The sequence below is a fragment of the Trachemys scripta genome, chromosome 1 (assembly GCF_013100865.1).
Source record: "Trachemys scripta elegans isolate TJP31775 chromosome 1, CAS_Tse_1.0, whole genome shotgun sequence".
Lineage (NCBI taxonomy): Eukaryota > Metazoa > Chordata > Testudines > Emydidae > Trachemys > Trachemys scripta.
Window position 1 is genome coordinate 183,434,493 of NC_048298.1, and position 19,257 is coordinate 183,453,749.

The 19,257-nt window shown below is 39.7% G+C and overlaps 1 protein-coding gene across 3 annotated transcripts in view; it reads right to left on the minus strand.

The window, feature by feature from the left end:
- The window catches only part of GRIK1 (glutamate ionotropic receptor kainate type subunit 1), a 220,589-nt gene that overhangs the window by 24,213 nt on the left and 177,119 nt on the right, over positions 1 to 19,257 (minus strand). For 2 of the 3 annotated variants that reach the window (XM_034793548.1, XM_034793558.1), the window contains exons 9-13: positions 18,118 to 18,231; positions 16,511 to 16,714; positions 15,435 to 15,658; positions 9,701 to 9,819; positions 5,023 to 5,240 (exon numbers count right to left, since the gene is read on the minus strand). In XM_034793548.1, coding sequence (XP_034649439.1) covers positions 5,023 to 5,240; positions 9,701 to 9,819; positions 15,435 to 15,658; positions 16,511 to 16,714; positions 18,118 to 18,231 — 879 coding nt within the window. The remainder of the gene's footprint in view (positions 1 to 5,022; positions 5,241 to 9,700; positions 9,820 to 15,434; positions 15,659 to 16,510; positions 16,715 to 18,117; positions 18,232 to 19,257) is intronic. The other variant, XR_004648469.1, reaches the window with a different exon arrangement.

Below are 19,257 nucleotides of genomic sequence, written 5' to 3' on the forward strand. Positions count from 1 at the left end.
GTGAACTTTTCTTTGAAAAGCTCTAGTGCCCCCATGCTGTGGAGCAGGGACTCAAAATTTGGTAGGGGGTGTCCTTTATGTCCACGATGTGCCTCTTGACACCCTAATGAAAATCTGCTCAAACTTGGGAAAGTTATAGGCCTTTGAAAAATCACAGTTTGCACATGCTCAATAAAGACTTCTCAGATTTTAGCAGCTAAATTCCCCCTAAGTTCCATCCACACTGGGCATGCATCAGCCTGGACTGAGCAGGACTTTCCCTGCTGTTGCAGCTCTGGGCTGTGTTGGGTCTGGGCACCTGAACTGAGAGTATGGAGACTGTCTCCTGTGCTCTCAATGACACCCCTCCTGCCCCCGCCTCCCCCCCCCCGGAGTCCAGGTAGCATGGAGGAGGAAGCTGTCGGATTCAAATGCAGAGGGGACAAGAGTTGAACCTCTGGGGAGCAGTGGAGTAGATTGGGACAAGGAACCTGGCAGGCATTGGGCGTTAGGGGGGATGGGAGACAGGGACTGCAACTGGCAGTCAGGGGCAGAGATGGGTACTGGGAACTGAGTGGAGTGAAGACTGGGCAAGGAGACTGGAACTGAGAACCCTTGGGATGGGGGGGGGGGAACAAGGTGATGGGAGGCCGATCTGATGAGAAGCCAGGTTGTAGGGCTGGCTAGACAAGGACTTGGGAAAAGGACCAAAGGGGCACACTGAAATTAGATAGAGAGGGAGGGGGAGATTGGAACTGGAAGCCAATGCAGCCAAAGGTGGGTGGTTAGGTGGGGAAACTGGAGGCCAGGGGTGGGGAGAGAGGCAAATCAAAGGAGGGGCTGGGGAGGAGGGAAATAGAATGGTTGGGCAGGAAGATTGGGACTGGGATGAGAAACATGAGGAATGTAGACAGGGAGTGGTAAGGTAAAGAGAATGGTACTGGGGCAGGTTGGTGGCGGTGGGACAGAATAATCTGTGCCCACTAGAGAACACTCCCTTCCAGAGCCTGCAGTGGAACCCAAGATTCCTGAGTCAGCAAATATCTGTGACACCTACTGGCAAAGTGTCCCATCCCCCTTTAGTTGTGGTCACATAAAGGAGGCCGAGGTCTTTGTGGTGGATCTAAAGTTTCCAATCCTGCTGATGATCCATGTGGGTGTCAATGTGATGCCACCTGATGGAACTTCTAATTTTTCAGTTTACTTTTTTAAAACCCTAGGAAATGATACACTAAAAACTATATTAAAAGAACATTATCAAGGTTGCAAAGTCAAGCACTCAAAAGTTAGGAAATGCTGGAATGAAGACAGCCTGGGAAACCTTAATTCAGCCCCCTTGTGCATATGCATTATGACAGTCTTTAATTACATGATCACATAACTATTTTTTCCATAGGCTCATTGCCTCAGTCAGTGCACAAAATGGACCTGCTTTGGGGGTGAATCAGGGCTGTGTAGTTTAGCAGACTGTTGTCCATAGGATTCCTGCTCCATTTAGTGCAGAAGTAGGAAGATGCATGGTGAATGTGGCAGGGAATTACAAGAAGAGGATTTCATGGTTAAAGCAGCTAAATCCTTCCCTGGAGAGTTGGATTCTATCCCTTTCTCTGCCCTAAAAGCCCAGATACACCCAGGGATCCGCTGCAGGCTCTGGAAGGGAGTGTTCTCTAGTGGGCACAGATTCTTCTGTCCCACCCCCACCAACCTGCCCCAGTACCATTCTCTTTACCTTACCGCTCCCTGTCTACATTCCTCATGTTTCTCATCCCAGTCCCAAAGTATGGAGCCTATGTCTCCTGTGCTCTCAATGACACCCCTCCTGCCCCCTGCCTCCCCCGGAGCCCAGGTAGCATGGAGGAGGAAGCTGTCGGATTCAAATGCAGAGGGGACAAGAGTTGAACCTCTGGGGAGCAATGGAATAGATGGGGACAAGGAGCCTGGCAGGCATTGGGCATTAGGCAAATCCTGCCCAACCATTCTATTTCCCTCCTTCTCAGCTCCTCCTTTGATTTGCCTCTCTCCCCACCCCTGGCCTCCAGTTTCCCCACCTAACCACCCACCCTTGGCTGCACTGACTTCCAGTTCCAATTTCCCCCTCCCTCTCTATCTAAAGGATTTAGGAGTTGCAGTGGAACAGCTTCAACAGGAGAGATTGAGCCCACATCAGAATGTTTCATAGCTCAGTGGTTAGGGTAATCTTCTGAGAGAGAGGGAACTCTCTGTTCAAATCCTTTATCCCCTATTTGGCAGAGAGGGGGGAACTGAACTTGGGTCTCCCACATACCAGGTGAGTATGCTAACCACTAGGCTAAAAGTGATAAGGTGGACACTACCACCTTCCCTCCCAAATTTGGTATAGGACTGATCTTGTAGGTAGCCTCTGCTCAGGCCCCACAGATGAGATGGGGGAGGAGCACCTATCTTCCCCCATTTTGTGGATCTCTCTGGGACTTAGACAGGAGATAGACATTCACATGCCTATTGTGGGGCACATGCCCAGAGGTGGAAATGAAGGCACCTGGGGAACTTTTACCCTGAAAACTTAGGTGCCAACTGAGTATAGGTTTTGCGAGAGCCATGGTTTTGTGGTTTGCAGTGGAATTTAGGGGTTTAAGTACCTATGTATCTTTGTGGATCTGAGCCATTGTTCCTATGTGATGTGTTAGGCAAGTCATTTAAACCAGCCTCTCACAACTGCTCACCCATTCTGTATTCCTCATTTCTGGGTGCCTGGCTTGAGAGTCTGGGGTCTGATTTGCAGAAATGTTGGGTGGCATATAACACACAGTAGGTTATAAATAATATATATCTTTGTATGTATAACATTTCGACTGAATGCACCCTGGGGACATGGATTTGTCTCCTCTACCGCTGTACCTAATTACCTGATTTGAAACCTCAGTTAGATATCTAAATGCTAAAAAAAAATATTTAAAAAATGGATCCATCTTTATTTGTGCCTGCAAAATTCCACCCTCTTATTTGTGTCATAAAAAGCTGGTGCAAAACTGGAAGCTGCTTTGGAAAACTTGTTCTGATTTCCACAATGCTTAGAGTATGCAGTGATTTCCTCTGCTATAGAGCAGGAGCCACAACTGTGGAGTCCCTCTTTGTGCAGATTCATCTTTCAAGGCCCTGTATTGTGGTGACCTTTCTTGGCCAATGAGGGGAAATTGGGCTAAGGAATTTTTCTGGGGTCTTTTAAGTAGTAGCAAAAAGTACTAACCAGCCTAATAGGTGTTCCTTATTAAAATAAGTGATATTGTAGTTACTTTGTGACAATTCCTAGGGTTCTCGAGTTGTTTCCCAGCATATGTTAATAGAGATTTCAACTTGTTATTTCAAAAACTGACTAAATAATCAGGCTTTGAAAAAAGCATCGTTTATTCTCTTATTCAAATACACAGTCACCTCTCCGCAATGATAGATGGAAGTAAGCAGGGGCAGCAAGAGAGGAATTTGCCCTTAACTGCTAAAAACAGGGTGGCCATGTAAGATGTAGCAAACTACTGCAGAATCCTTTTTGAAAATTACTAGTTTTGAGATGTGATCCAAATATTTGAACTGCAATCCATTACTTTCCTTTATTTGTATATAAAGAACCTTTCTTCATCTGAAGGCAGTCTTGTGGTTAAGGTACTGCACTTGGATTTGAGGCATCTGGGTTAAATTCCCAGGTCTGCCACAGACCTTTTTAAAATCCTCACTTAAGATGTCAAACTGACAACACCAGAAACTGAAATGTTCATTCACAGAACATCTATGACACAGGTAGCAGAAGCTGTTTTTCCACCACGTTGCTTCACCAATGTGACTCACTGGCCTGCTAAACCCAGGGTTGTGAGCTCAATCCTTGAGGGGGCCATTTAGGGAACTGGGGTAAAAATCTGTCTGGGAATTGGTCCTGCTTTGAGCAGGGGGTTGGACTAGATGACCTCCTGAGGTCCCTTCCAACCCTAATATTCTGTGATTCTATAAGATTCTATGATTCTCTTTAGAAGGACTGCTTCCTAAAGGTTAGTTAAAAGATGCTCAGATACCATACTGAGGAGCATGATATTAATACTTACCTAGGTACATTCAATCCTTGGATTTCCTGCTGGGTGTGACAACAAAGCTGCTAATTAGTGCTAATTGCCAGGGGATGTTTTTTGTACATTTTCCATATTTAAACTTGTTGGTATATGTATTGACATTTTATGAGATCCATTCATTTCATATGTAATTAAAGTTGATTATCAAAAGGAATTTAGTTATCTACTGAAGCAATTTCACTAGAAAATGCTTTCACTTAATTATATTTATTAAACTTTAAATCTATATTCTTTATATAAAATATTTTTAAAAGCAAATTAACTATTATTTTGTATTTTTCCAATTGCTTTTCAAGATCAAGTAGCTATCTTAGCAAATTACTCGTTATAAACTTCAGGCCAAACAGCCCCCTTTTGAAGACTGAAGAATAGTTAGTAGTAATGGGCCCTGATGGGACAAAACTGCGGAGGGTCTCCTTGCAGAGTTTTCACTAAATTCTTTTGGCTAGGGCATGGGTTTGCCTTTCTCAAAAGGAGGAGGTTGTTGGGCCCCAGACTGTATAGATCTTGGGGGATTCACTAAAGGCATGGGGCTATTCCAACAGAGACTTTGTGCCTGTACATTGTTTCAGAGTCCTTTATCTCCTCTTGTATTGGACCTGTTCTAGCAGGGACTTTCCAGATTGTAGCTTCCCTGGAGCTCTCCATTCTTAGGGAGCACTGGGTGCCACGGTACCGAGGACCTTTCACTAAAGGTGCTACAATGTCGGACTGTAATCTATTTGTGGTGATTTCCTGTTGGTTGGCAGAAGGAAACATGCATATAACACAACCTTCCCCATCACTCAGGTGTAGATTCCTGGAGGATGCTCTGTGGATTAGGGATTTGTTATAACTGCTAAATTTCTAAACTAATGTTTTCAAAATTTCTCATTCTGTTCCACGTTTCAGAATCTATTAGTGAAAGGTTACAATACTGACGGTGCAAAACCACCTGGCACCATCTTACCTTGAAGAAGGTCATTGTTGATCCATCTCTAACAGCCCCATATTCTATCTTGGTTTGCTTTGCCAAATCATCTGCTGAATCGATGGGGGATTCCATTCTCTCAACTGTTAGGAAGGCAGCCAAGTTGGCAGTGTAGGATGAGATTATGATTAAGGTGAAAAACCACCATATTCCTCCAACTATTCTGGTAGAAAGAGCTTTGGGCATCAGCTCTGATCCTGTTATAATATCATCAAAACAATCATATTAAAACATGTTGAAAGAAGTCTTTCTCTGGCAGTAGATTATTTTTAGGAGCATAATACATTTATGAACCACAGAATAATAAAAGAAATCTACACAGTAATCTCACATATGTACAGCTAACATTTATAATGGTAACATACTTTGAAGGGGATGTATGCCATGATACCTAACAAACACGATTATCCATGGGTCTGAACACCAATTTGTCTTTGAGATAATGTCACCTTTGGAGTTAACCTTTTAGACTCCTAGCAAGCTATACTAGCCATTTATCTGTATCTTAACTGCTTGTTACAAGTACTGTAATGAGGCTTTAAGCCTTAAACCTTCAGAAGAACAATACAGTAGAACCTCAGAGTTTCAAACACCTCGGGAATGGAGGTTATTTGTAACTCTGAAATATTTGTAACTCTGAACAAAACGTTATGGTTGGTCTTTCAAAAGTTTACAACTGAGCATTGATTTAACACAGCTTTGAAACTTCACTATGCAGAAGAAAAATGCTGCTCTCCCTTTATTTTATTAGTAGTTTACATTTAACACAGTACTGTACTGTATTTGCTTTTTTTTTTTTTTTTTGGTATTTGCTGTTGCCTGATTGTGTACTTCCGGTTCCAAATGAGATGTGTGGTTGCCCAGTCAGTTTGTAACTCTGAGGTTCTACTGTATCCCATTCACCTCTTAGAGGAAGTGCTTAAAAAGATGGCTTTACCCTGTCTCTCTTATCTACACATCCAGGTATGTATGGTCCTGCAGCCCTCACTCAGGCAAACAGTATCATTGCCTGATCAGTCAGTAGTGTTCCAGTAAAGTCAGTGGGACTTACTCACATGAATAAGGGCTGCAGGGGTCAAGACCTAAAATATGTCGTCTTATAAGCCTATACTCTTTGTTTTAAAGGTAAGAAAGTTAAAGCAACTATACAGTCCCTTCTGGATCTCTACATGATGGTGCAATGTTACGAATAATAAATTAATCCCAGCTTAAAGGACAGAATGATGACTGAAATGGCATTAGCACATCCCACTGCACATCTCACATTGTGAGACTAGGACAATAAATGGATAATTTGTATGATTCATTTTACTTTTTAAGGGCATATAATTGACTCAGGAGGGTTAATTTGATCCCAGCTGTGAAGCAAAGTACTCCTAAACATTACGAGCCAAATACTGCCCTGACTGACACAGTATGCAACCTTGCTGACTTCAGTGGATTGCCTGGGGTTTAAGGCCCAGATTCAGACACGCACTTGATTGTGTGCTTATAGTCAATTGACTTCAGTTTAACTTCAGAGTTAAGCACACTGCATAAGTGTTTTGTTGAATAAGGATGGACTTAAGCAAATGCTTAAGTGCTGGCTGAACTGGGGTCTGAGTGTGTACAGAATTTGATTTAATTAATATTCATTATTGTTGGAGAAAGGTCCCTGTTGTTGAAGTGTTATGTCTTCTGAGCTACTTAATGATTAGGAACTTCAGACATTTCACAGAAGGTATTTAAGGCCTTGGAAGATTTTAACATAAAAACTCTATACAATTTGAGCAAAAGTTGAAAGGGTAATAATCTTCCAAACCACAGGCAAACAGATTTAATTTAGCTTTTTATAAATATATGTACATCTCTCTTAAAGGTCAGAGCTAAGCATAGCCGAGGGCTCTGAGTACATTGATGTAGCTACCGAATTATGAGAGGTAACAGCAAAGCAGACTTCCTGCCGTGTGTAGCCTTTGTGTTGTACTGATTTTAAACTAGGCCAACAGTCTAAAAGTAGAGGTTCCTATTTAATTTAGGGAATCTTAATGTATCATTTCAAGAGCTGCAGATTCATCCAGATTTATGTTTAATTGTGCTTTTCTTGGTGCTTTAGCAGACTAGATTTTTTTTTAATGTAGTGAAACATGATTTTTTACTCCTAAGGATGTATTTATTTCTAAACTGTAGTTGATCTAGCAAACGTAAGAGCAGGCTGCTATGTATGCTGATTCAGATCTTCATGAAGATGTCATTTTCTAAAAGCCTAGATAGTTATAAGGAATATAAAAGATGTAGTTAGACACTGGTACAATACCTAGTTTTAATGTATAGTGATAGTAATAGCCAACTAAACTTCAGAGACCTTAGCAGCTTGCCATAAAAGCTGGTAGTGCAGCCTTCTAGTTAGAGGTACACAATAATAGATGGAGGTGGAGAAACTCTTGGTTACTGTAGCTTTTTGGCAAAATTATAATACTCCAGTGGCAAATTAGTTGTATAAATGAAACAGAAAATCTTTAATCTAATTAAACTAAGGACAGTACATTTTAACCTGCCACTGAGTGTTATAAGCAAGGGGATTGATCTTGTAAGATGCTGAGCACCCTCCACTCTCACAAAAGTCAATAGGAGTTGAGTGGGGTTCAGCATACTGCAGGATCAGGCCCATGATTTTTTCAGTATTCACCATCTCTTGGAACCCACTTCAGCAAAGGGCGTAAGCACATGCTTTAGTTTCATTGATGTAATCTTGTGAGCCTTAAGCTCTACCTTTAAAAGTAAGAATGTGCTTATGCACTTTGTTGAATTCGGGCCTTAGCAGGTCACTTGAGTTTTTAAAAGTAATAGTTTCTCATACATTTTTTTAAATTTATCTGCTGACTATAATTAGAAGTATGCCATGTCTGGATACCTTCAAAGACCAGAGGAAATATCTGGGTTGAGAACTTCAAGGGAATGGGGAAATAACATCTAAGTAAAATGTACTAGCAAGATTCAGGGTCAGAGACAATACTTGCTGAAGTCTCTCTAGTGCCTTTTTATGGCAGACATGACAGCCAATCCTGATCCAGACTTTGCTCACGCTCTGTAGAAAAGAGAAAGTCTGATCATCACATTTTAAAATTTAATAAACAAGTGGCTTCCAATCAAGCACAACAAGCAGCTTCTGTTAACAAGAAAGAGCATAACAATAGATGCAGAGGTTAGCAACCATTCATCTCTTGTTCAAACTCTACATGTCACTGATGGTGCACTTACAGTCACACGTACCACAAGTTTGTACATGGAAACATTTGCTTCACCTTACAAATGTTTTTGTAAAGCTTCTTGAAAGACAAGCAGAGTCTGGTTGGGGCTGACTGTCATGTACCCAAGGTAGTGGTAACTAGTAGACACTGCATCCCACAGTTTGCTGTGGATGATGGTAAACTCCAAAAAGGCAGGACATTAAAAACACAAAATCTTGGGGTACTCTCACACACAAGGCAGTCACAATTATATACACACACCTGCCTGATACTGTAAAACCTTAGTCTGTACTTTACAGATACATTGGAAAAAACAAAAACACCTTATCTCCAATCTTCTTCAAAATAATTTTGGTGAGGGTATGTGTGTCCTATGAATATACCAATAAAACTGTGTGCATGTATTATCCTAGTTACAGTGTGAAATTTCTTCACTACCCTGTCTAAGAAAAATTCCTTTATTATTATTATTATTTATTATTTTACAAAATCCAAATTGGTATTCATGACTATGAAAAGAATAAATTGTACCTGAATGAATGTAGGTATTCCTTCCTTTCTTAAATATTTGGGAATTTAATACCAATATATTGCTGTGACTTCCTCTATGTGTTGCCTTTTTTTTTTTGTCCAAAAAATGTTTTCAGAGATGTTGAATGGAGCCCCCTATTGATACAATATAGCCCTTTAATGGGAAGCCTCAGTATACACACGCCATAAGCATAAGTGTTTAGTACATGTATCAGCGTGACTTCCCATATCGAGTGCACTTCGCTGCCCTTCATTGACATACGAGTATCTCTGTGCAGTTTCCAAAATTCAGCAGCAACTGGCACTTGACTTGGTTAAATTCTAAGGTTGGATGCATTTACAAGAGGATGGGACTCAAACCTGCAGAAAAGCCAATAAAAATAGGTTTTGTTTTGGTTTTAAATAAAAGTTTGACAATTGCCAACAAAACTTAACAATCTTTGTGAAGAAATACCTTTTGACTGGCTGTTACTGTATGTGTTCCAGAATTGCTATGGCTATTACTGTCTATATTGGGATGAAGCCTACGTGAATAGAGATTTTTCCTGTTTTCAGTGTAGGAATTTTAGATTTATCATCAATAAAAATACCTTTGTAGTCATCCGGCTATTATTTTCTGTTTTGTCCACAGAAGCTCCCATATAGGACAGCTGACTTTATACTTTCTTGTATGTTTTCCTGTCTAATTTCTGCGGTTACCATATTTTGTATTTAAGCAAGTGTTAGTTTCATTTCCCTTCCCTCCCTATCCCCACTTCACTGTGTAATCTGCTTTTTTAATTTCTGAGATCAGGTTTTACAATATATGTGGTAGCTACAGATGGTGGAGTTTACCAGCACAGAAGCCCGTGAGCAGACTGTGGGATGTGTGCAATAATGATGTGTGACCGGTGTACCTTGCTGCATGAGAGCTCCAACTCCAAACCAGAAACTATTTAGTAAAGTAAAATTGTTTTCCACCACATCTGAGTCAGGGTTGCACGGGTGGGGGTTATACCACTCATAGGGTGTAAACCTGTGGTAGTTAACAGAAACAGTCTATAAACATCAGATAAAATACACACTGAGCCAGCAAACCTGCTAAAGAATGCAGAAAATGAAAAGATTAATGAAGAAAATAACCAAAACTAAAGCATAGATATGTGTCCCGCTACCGTATGCAAGTTGCAGAGCAGCACTGCAGTGCAGGGAGGGGCTTTCAGAGCTCCAGTTTTAGCATAAGCCCTACTTCATTAATCCTAATGCTCTTTGACTGTAATCCTCAAATATAAGACTACTGTTTCTTTCAAAGTTCCCAGTCATTCCCCTAGCCACGCGATTGATGACCTGCAGAGAGGGGGATGCACTGATTCCATGTAGCTGCTCCCTGGCGAAGCATGAAAGAAAAATGGCACTCTAAAAGCAGTGCCTTTGGAGTACTCTCTATATAAAGAACTGGCATCGGGCATGACAAAAAAACTATATTACAAGACCCGTTGGTGTTAAGATACTAATTTTTGTGGCACTTTCTCCAATAGTGAGGTTACAGCACTTTAATAATAATAAGTTGTTGCTACTTTGCGGGAATAATTTCAGGGCTTAAAAACCATAGGGGTATATTTTCAGTATCCTGTATAGAGAATTAGGCAGCCAGTTTCCCCTTAATGAGTGGAAGAATAGTGCTTAATTCCCAGCGCACCTTGCTGAAAATGCAAAATCTAGACCCTATTTTGGTCTGCAAAATAGTTGGCAAAGTTACTTTAAAGATTGTTCCTCCCCATGGTACTGTGCCTGCTGCTTCTCAGCTCTGCAGGGCACATTAGGTACATTCCTGCTGAAGTTTATGAATATAGCTTTAATTGACAATGCCATGCTAATACATTTTAATTACTGTTTCAGCAATATAATTAAGCTTTGAATTTATGCACTCTTGCAACCAGAGTGCTATGCTAAGCTGAAGTAATGAACGCTGATAGTAATGAACGTACTAATTGAAACAGTAGGTAGCTTAAGATGCCATTAACTAAACAATATCATCATCACTAGTACAATAGTTGTTAAACATAATTGCAAGAGGCAATATAAAGATTAAAGACAAAAATTTTCTACATACGCCATTTAAAAAAAAACAAAAACAAAGCCAAGCCATTACATTCCAGCAAGTTTTTCACTGTGCTAATAGAGTGAAAACCACCTTTCTAGAATCAATGAAATTGTTCTTAACTAGATTTGTGCACAAAGGGTGAAACTCATCCCTGTGAGCCACAGCCTATGTACCAGCTAACTTGCACATAAGCCATCGAAGTGCAAAGACCTTCTGCTGGGCATTCACACACACTGAATTACAATGTTGACATGTTACAAGCAGGGCCGCCGCTTCCATTCAGGTGACCTAGGCGGTTGCCTAGGGCGCCAGCATTTTGGGAGGCCGCATTTTGCTGTCCTCGGCGGCAATTCAGCAGCGGGGGGTCCTTCTGCGCTCTGGGTCTTCGGTGGCAATTCTGCGGCGGGTCCTTCACTCGCTCCGGACCCCCCCCCCGCCGCAGAATTGCGAACAACGACCGGGAGCGCGGAAGGACCCCCGCCTAGGGCGCCAAAAACCCTGGCGCCGCTCCTGGTTACAAGGAGTGTAAAACAGTAACTGCGCATGATCTTTTGCTGTGAGTCTTGCACTGCAGATTTTGCAGGGCTGGGCTCTTACATTTTTTTAAGTAATAAACATATTCTGTAGCATAGACAAAAATGTATCTATAACAGAAGGAACAAAATGGCAACTGCTAGAAAATAGCAATAAAATTCAGTCGGCAGAACTACTTCTGCCAGACTAGAAAGGCTTTATTTTATTATATGACCTTTTGATTATTCAAAGAGCAAAAGTCTACAGCTGCTATTTTAAAAAAATTTGTGCTAGTATATCAGTGACTCATTCTCTATTAGAATTAAATATCAGATTTTCTTGTTATGCACCTTATTCTGTGCGATGCACTGTATGAAATGTTGATGCAATGAACAGAGGAGGGGCAGGTCAATGATTCTATTCCAGGACTTGGCTAACCTAGGAAATTTCTGTTAATATTTCCACTGTTGTTTCTCCTGATTCATTTCCATCAGTGGGAGCAGTAGTGTAGACAAGATGTTGTAGGTTGCTGGCAGTTAAGCATTACTTCACATAGGGTTTCTCTGAGCAAAGTTTGATGACGTGTCTATATCATTGATAGACACTTATGCTAGCACTTCCACCACTGATATCACCAGTGGAGATGAAATGAAGGTGGCAACAGAGAGAAATTTTAGCAGAACATTATTAGTGTAGTCACAGCTAATGTGGAGAAGAAAAAAAAAGAAACTGTAAAAATCAGTAACTTTACAAATAGTAATAAGGCATTGCTATTTGTTTAATTATTATGGCACTTTATACAAAATTTAAATAACAATGGTAATGCTACATAAGACCTCGGGAGAACTAAGATATGAGTCATGCCACTGAAAAAAAAATCTTTAGAAGTACAACAGACATGTCCATAAATATTATCCCTGAATATTTCTCTCAATGAGAGTGCAACAATAAACAATGACGTTTATTTGTTATAGCACTGCTAGAATAGTGGAGATTTGTGTGCAAGGGTCTTCCTGAGCTCTGCCTCCAACATCTCACCAAAAGGTTCTTGAGAATTTACCTGTCCAATCCCTGGTGAAAGAAGCAAATCTTTAGCAGATGAAAAAAACAGATTTGGAGGTGTGAATGGACTATTCTGGCTTTTCCTAGATATGTAGTCAGAATCCTAGCCTGGTGAAGCAAGTTTAAATGTCAGGTGTGTACTAAACACCTTCAGCATAACTATTTGCCAGCTAATTTAGCACTGCTTCTAGATACCAGTTCAGCAAAGCACTCAAGCAGGCTTTTAAGTTCCATTGACATGAATAGAACTTTATTAAGTCATTTGCTGAATTGGGCCCTTAGTCTCCTGTTTTCCTAAATAAATAATCAGCAAGAATAATAAAGCTTAATATTTCTAAGGATTTTTTTTAAAAATTAGAAAATGGGAATTATCATTGTTCCGGGGGCAAAGGACTGGTTTTATCTAAAGGGAGCAACGGTTAGCAGTTGAGAGAGTGAAACACAAGGGATGATGATTCAATAATATTTTCCTCTTTTTTGTTTGTGTTCATTTGAGCATGCATATGGGTATAGCCCATTGGGTGGCTTTCTTGATTACTTGCTGTATCCGGTGCATTCTTTCATATACTTAAAGCTTTGTCTGTTTTCTGAGTTTGACATGGTTTTCCTAGAGAATTTACAGGGCTGAGGGCAAACTGGGGCTTGTTTGTTTGTTTTTTTCCTTCTCCCTGTTCCTTGGTGGAGAAGGCTGTGGGATGTTTTTAGTCTTGGCACACAACAACAGAACGAAGTTAATCTGTCACTGATGGGCAGATTTAATATCAGCCATGAATGAGACGATGAGTTGTGTGCAGTTAAAATTATTATTCATGGTACAGTGAGCTACTGCAAGAGCTTGTGGGAAATCATGACTAATTGTACACAGTCTTGTGGCTGATATGAGATTAGCCGTCAGTTATGGATGAACTCTTTCTGTCACCCAGGACCTACACTAATGAGTTGTCCCATGATCCTCTAAGCAGTTTAAAACAAAACAACAATAAAACCTACAAATTGCCCCCCCTCACTGTAGTCTGCCTTGGGCATTGGTGCTGAAACCAGCAAGCAGACAAAGTTTCACGTATATGAAAGTGCGTTTGGCAGTGCATCCACTTGAAAAGAGAGCTGTTCTGTGGGCCATAAAGAAATACACAACCATGTCAAACTGACCTCTGTGGGACTGCTCTTGTAAATAAGGGAGCTCGCCAATTAAAAGAAATCATAATTTAGGGTGCGGGGAACTCATGACAAGAACTATGTAACTCGTCTCAGAGCTGTATAGGAAATCAGACAGTGTGTATGCATATTATCAGAATGACTAACATGGGGCTACTATAATGATGCTATTTTATTACATTTGCTCTTTCATTGTCATCTCTAGAATCAAAAGATACAATTTTAATTGACTCAAATTAGTTTGAGCATTTACAAGAGTTTTGTATTAAATGTTTACATTGTATCTTTACTCTGATATGAGGAATATTTAGAATTTCAACAATACAGCATTACAGCTTTATATATTATCCTATAGCTACCTGTATTATATAAATGTTAGATCATGAAGAGTTACATTATTTGAAACTTGTTTTCTTGGAGTATCTACTCTGATGCTCTTTTTCCTTCATTAGCGTGAATTATGTCATTGTTTTATATTCAAAGCAATACATGATAGAATTGGGGGGAAAGCTTTACAAGGTGTCAGAAGAAAAAATATAATTGTTGGTAATGGAAAAACCAATAACCCAGACAAATATTTTTATGTATATTCCTAGGAAGGAGGAGGAAGGTTGGAAAATGTTCAATAAATAGTGATGAAAATTATAATTCCAAATAGTGGAAGAAGTGAAAATAAATGATTTTTTACAGAGTCTTAGTATGGATATCAAATGCCATCAGAAAAAAAAAATGTTTCAAATATGGCATCCAAGGGATGTTGAATTAATATTTTATATATAAAATATTGAAATTCCTTAGGAAGGGATATCTTGGAAAGTTTCATATGCAATGTAGATGTCTGATCCCACAAACCTTTATTCAAATGACTAACTCTTATTCATACTAGTAGAGGCATTGAAGTGAATGTGACTACTTATATATGAACTATTCATGTAAGAAAGGCATTGGAACATCAGACTCCAGAATTGCTAAGAGAGGAGTACTGCTGAACTTTGTCAATCATATTTTCATATTTTTCCTTTTCAGTTTTTAAACACAATTTGTTGAACTTTTCATTAATCAATTCCCCCTTTCCCCCCCAGTTTCTAAACTTGTTGTATTCTATTAGGAGTTTGCTCTTCCATGGGTTAGGAGTTCATTGTTAGCAGAGGCCTGATTCAGGACAGCATTTAAGCATATGCTTAATTTTAAGCCCAGTTTAAGTCCTATTGAAGTTAAACACATGCGCCCCTGGATCATAAGTGCCTTCCTGAATACGGCTCTCACTTGGGATTTGAGAGTACACAGTGCTTTGTACCTCCTGTGACAATTCACTTTAGAGAGAGGTATGGGAGCATCTTGCAGAGCCAAGCCCTTGGGTTCTCTGTTATGCTATCCTGAATTTTCAGAGTGAATTGATCTGAGCTGACTTCCACCCTTCAGCAACAAAGATTTTCAGATTCTCTCTTGGCTTTTAACTGTATGCATTGTTAGTTGAAAAGTGCAGTGTTTAGAAAGGAGTAACTATGCTGAAAAGCAGTTGTATATAATATTTTCATTTCTATTAAGTAACTGATGACACATTTTATCAATCTTATTTTTTCTCCCTTAAACTCTTAAGTAAAGAAGAATCCCGTCACACTATGAATATTTATTTTCATATAAAAAATAATGCAAGACAACCCCTCTGGAATGCAATGTTTTTGATATTGTATAAAATTCCCAGAATATCATTAAATTGTCATTGGTGGAGTGAGTACATGTTGTGTGACCAGTGCAACACATATATGATAAGAGGAAAGAAAAGAGGTTGTCTCTCACACAGTCTTTTAACTTACCTTGCAATTACAAAGAGTACACAACTGACTCCAAGGCAGGCTAGGAGGACATACATCCAAATATCAGGAGAAAGAGGGTTGAGAAAGGAGAAAACACCAGGATTTGTGCCATTGGGTTTCCGGTACAAAATACTGATCCCCAGTGTCATGAAGGGTTTTGAAAAGTCGATTACTTTCTCCCTTACGTAGGTGATAGTGAGAGGAGCAACCGCCAGATCGGCTTTCTGGGAACACAAATTGGAAAATATTCTCATTTTCTCTGCATTCAACAAGCATATTTTTATTCCTTCCACCTTTTCCCATGGGTATTAAACAAGCTAAAACAAACATGTCTAGTTTTGCCTAGAAGCTGAACTGTAATTGAGTGTAAAATAAAAATTCTTGGTTTCCTTATTAAAGGTCATTGTGGGCAGAAAAACTACTTCAGAAGAGCTATAGTAATTTGAGTATGACTGAAACAGTTTACATCAAGAAACTGTGGCAAAACAGTGCATTATTAGGACGTTACCAGAAGCAGAATGGACAAGTCTGACATATTATTCATGGGAAGTGAGCACCCAAACAATTCAAAGCTTTTCCTTGTCTTTGCAGACACCGAGATCCTTTGATGCAACAATACGGGCACTTTTCCAATGGATAGGGTAGGGCATGATTTGCAGAGCCTGCAGGGGGGCTCAGCACCGCCCATGATCTGCAGAGCAGTGAAGTGCAGCGGCTCCCTGCCTACTGTTGTGCAGGGGAGATTGGGTCTACTGCTATGGAGATTTAACTATCATTGCTGCAGAGTAAGGGCCTAGGTGCTGGGTGAACTACTGTAGTCTCAGGGCTGTCATAGTAGCCATGGATGAGGTCTACAGTGTGGGGGGAATGTATTTCTTCCCTCCTAGAATACCCCAGCACTGGGGGGAAGGATTTTCCCCCAAAATGCAGACCTTAAGTACTTGTCTTTGTTCAAGGGCTTTTCTGCTCTGTGAAAACGGCTAGTCCTCCTGTTAATGTAAACACTTCATTTGACTTGGCTTCTTATAAACTATCTTAGGTTAAAGTAGAATAAAGACAGAACAATTCATTCTTACATGATCTATGAGTTCTTTGACCATCCCATTCCACTCTCCTTTGTCATTCTGGGCTCCATATTTACCATCAGAAACTAGTTTGACCTCATAGATGAAGCCTAAAATATTTGACAGTTCCTTCAACAAATCCAGGCAATATCCTTCAAATCTGTCATTTCCATACAAGGGCTTATCAGACTTTTTGTACATAACATAGGGATCTTCCTATAGAATAAACACACCAAACATGTAACAATAGAAATGAGGTACATTTCAGATAATCTCAGTTTATACATTACACAAATAATTGGATGATTTACTACAGTTGTACAGGTGCAACAAATTTACCCTGTCCATTAAAAGTCATCTTAGATATGTTAGTAAATTGCCCAAATCAATCAGCTATAAATGTCCTGGGTCTGAGTTTCATGGGATCTGAGGGACTGTTATTCCCATTGGCTTTAATTAGAGTTGTTGGTGTTCAGCACCTCCAAAATCAGGCCCAAGATCTATACTATATAATGTGCCATGTTAAGGGATAGGTAAGGATACTGCAGTAGTACAATAAATACTAGACCAAGAATTATAAAGTAAACCTAAAAATTGACTTTCTAAATAAAACAAACCTTAAAAAGTATGAAATAATATAGCCATTGACTGGAATATATTCATGGGAGAGAATAAAAAAATAGCATAGGTAGAGTGGTTTTGTGTACATGGTATTTCCTTTTCAGCTCTGGACAAGGCAGGTGTCTGTAGTTTTAACCTAAAGGGCAGGGCTCCTGGCAGGAGAAAGTCAGCAGAGAGGAAGTTGTGGCACAAGGAATCTGCAACTTTCCTTTCTCTAGGGAACCCAGAACCAGCCAGTACAGCCCAAGAAGTAGCAGCACTGGCCAGGAAGACAGGGATCAGGGTGGCTGGAGGATACACAGTTCAACACATCCTCCCCACCGTAACTTCCATTCGACATCGGTGAGGATGTACCAGAATCTGTCTGTCCACTCTGCACCATAAGCTGCTCTTCTCGTCCAACCTTGTTTGTAGTGAGAAGTCAGAACATGTACACGCTGACTATAAAAGTTAGTATTTGGGTGTGTGAAATTTTCTTTGTTGAAAGAAATACAAATTGTTTCTTCAAAGTACAGAGATAAGCTAAACATAATTTGGAAATGTGATTACTTTAGTGTATAGATGGATAATGGGCAGTTTGATTCTGTGTCTATATGCAAATAATATGCTGGGCTAGAAACATGGGGTGGTTTGTCAAACCATACATTGGTACAGGGAACCACAAAAGATGAAGTGCGGAGTTTAGGCTGAAAAGGAAGGCTTCATATAAATATGTAAAACAATGTAAGCAACGTATGATCTATTCTACACTACGGATAATAATATTAACACTGAGTCCTGTGGCACCTTAAAGACTAACAGCTGTATTGAAGCATAAGCTTTCGTGGGTGAATACCCACTTCGTCAGACGCATGTGGGCATTCACCCACGAAAGCTTATGCTCCAATACATCTGTTAGTCTTTAAGGTGCCACAGGACTCTTTGTTGCTTTTTACAGATCCAGACTAACATGGCTACACCTCTGATACTTAATATTAACACTATGCAGCAGGACTTACCAAAATGGTAGTGACTATGAGTGTTCGGTTAGCCAGTGAATCGGTGATATTGGTAGATCTGTCTTTATTGCTGTCAGTCATATTAAGGCCACTATTTGAGTTCCAAACCCCAATCTGCACAGAACAAAGTAGATAAATGGCTGCTAAGCCTGGGGGATTGCATTCAGTGAAATTATGTATAATTTTCCATAAAAGTGCATTATAGTTCACAGTCCAAAAAAAGAACATTGATACCATACATCACTGTGATAAATTAAAACATAAGCTGTATGAAATGTTTCAGGAACAAACTGGTTATAATTCTAAATAAGGGAACAACATCAAATGGTTGATTGTCGTATTTAAATCATTAGGAACACACTGCTCTTTCAAAAGCAGGTTGAAATGAATTAACCATGAGTATAAGGTATGTCAATATAGCTGTGCATTTGCCCATTTACTACAAAAGTGGAACGTGTTGACTTTGTTTCCTCCTAAAAATGTCAAATGTCTATTTTCATGAAATTGGTTCTTTTTGTAAATGGTAAAGTTGAAACATATGGCAAGACCTTTCCTTTCCAAGACAACAGATTAAAAGCTTGGATAAATATGCTGAAACAGATTGATGGATGCACTGGCCTTTTACTTTTGCTCTGAACCTGCTGAAGGCACAGATGATTATTCCAGTCACTTCTTGACTACTGATAAGACAGAACCATCAAGGTGATGCCATTTCACCTCCGATCAGTATTTGTCAGTAAATGCAAAAGACTAAAGGAGAATGTAGGTTTAGATTCCTTTCCAATCCCCACAATAAGTAGTAACTCCAGCATTTAGGGCCTGATCCAGAACCCAATATAGGCAAGAGGGAGGCTTTCACTGATGTCAATGGATTTGGATCAGAATCTTTACAGTGGTGCAAATTACAAAAGTAAAGTTAATGTATTCAGATAAATATCAACTTTACATATATTCAAATTTAAATCATCTCAAGATTTTATTTCCAAATCTTTCTGGTATTAATGTCTTTTAAAATAAAGTTGTATAGATTTGGAAATTGGGCAATAATAACTGACCCCACACAAGTTTTCCTCCTGAAAAAATATTGTGCCTCCAAATAGGCGTAATTAAAAATGCTACTTGCCTAACTTTGCACAAGGC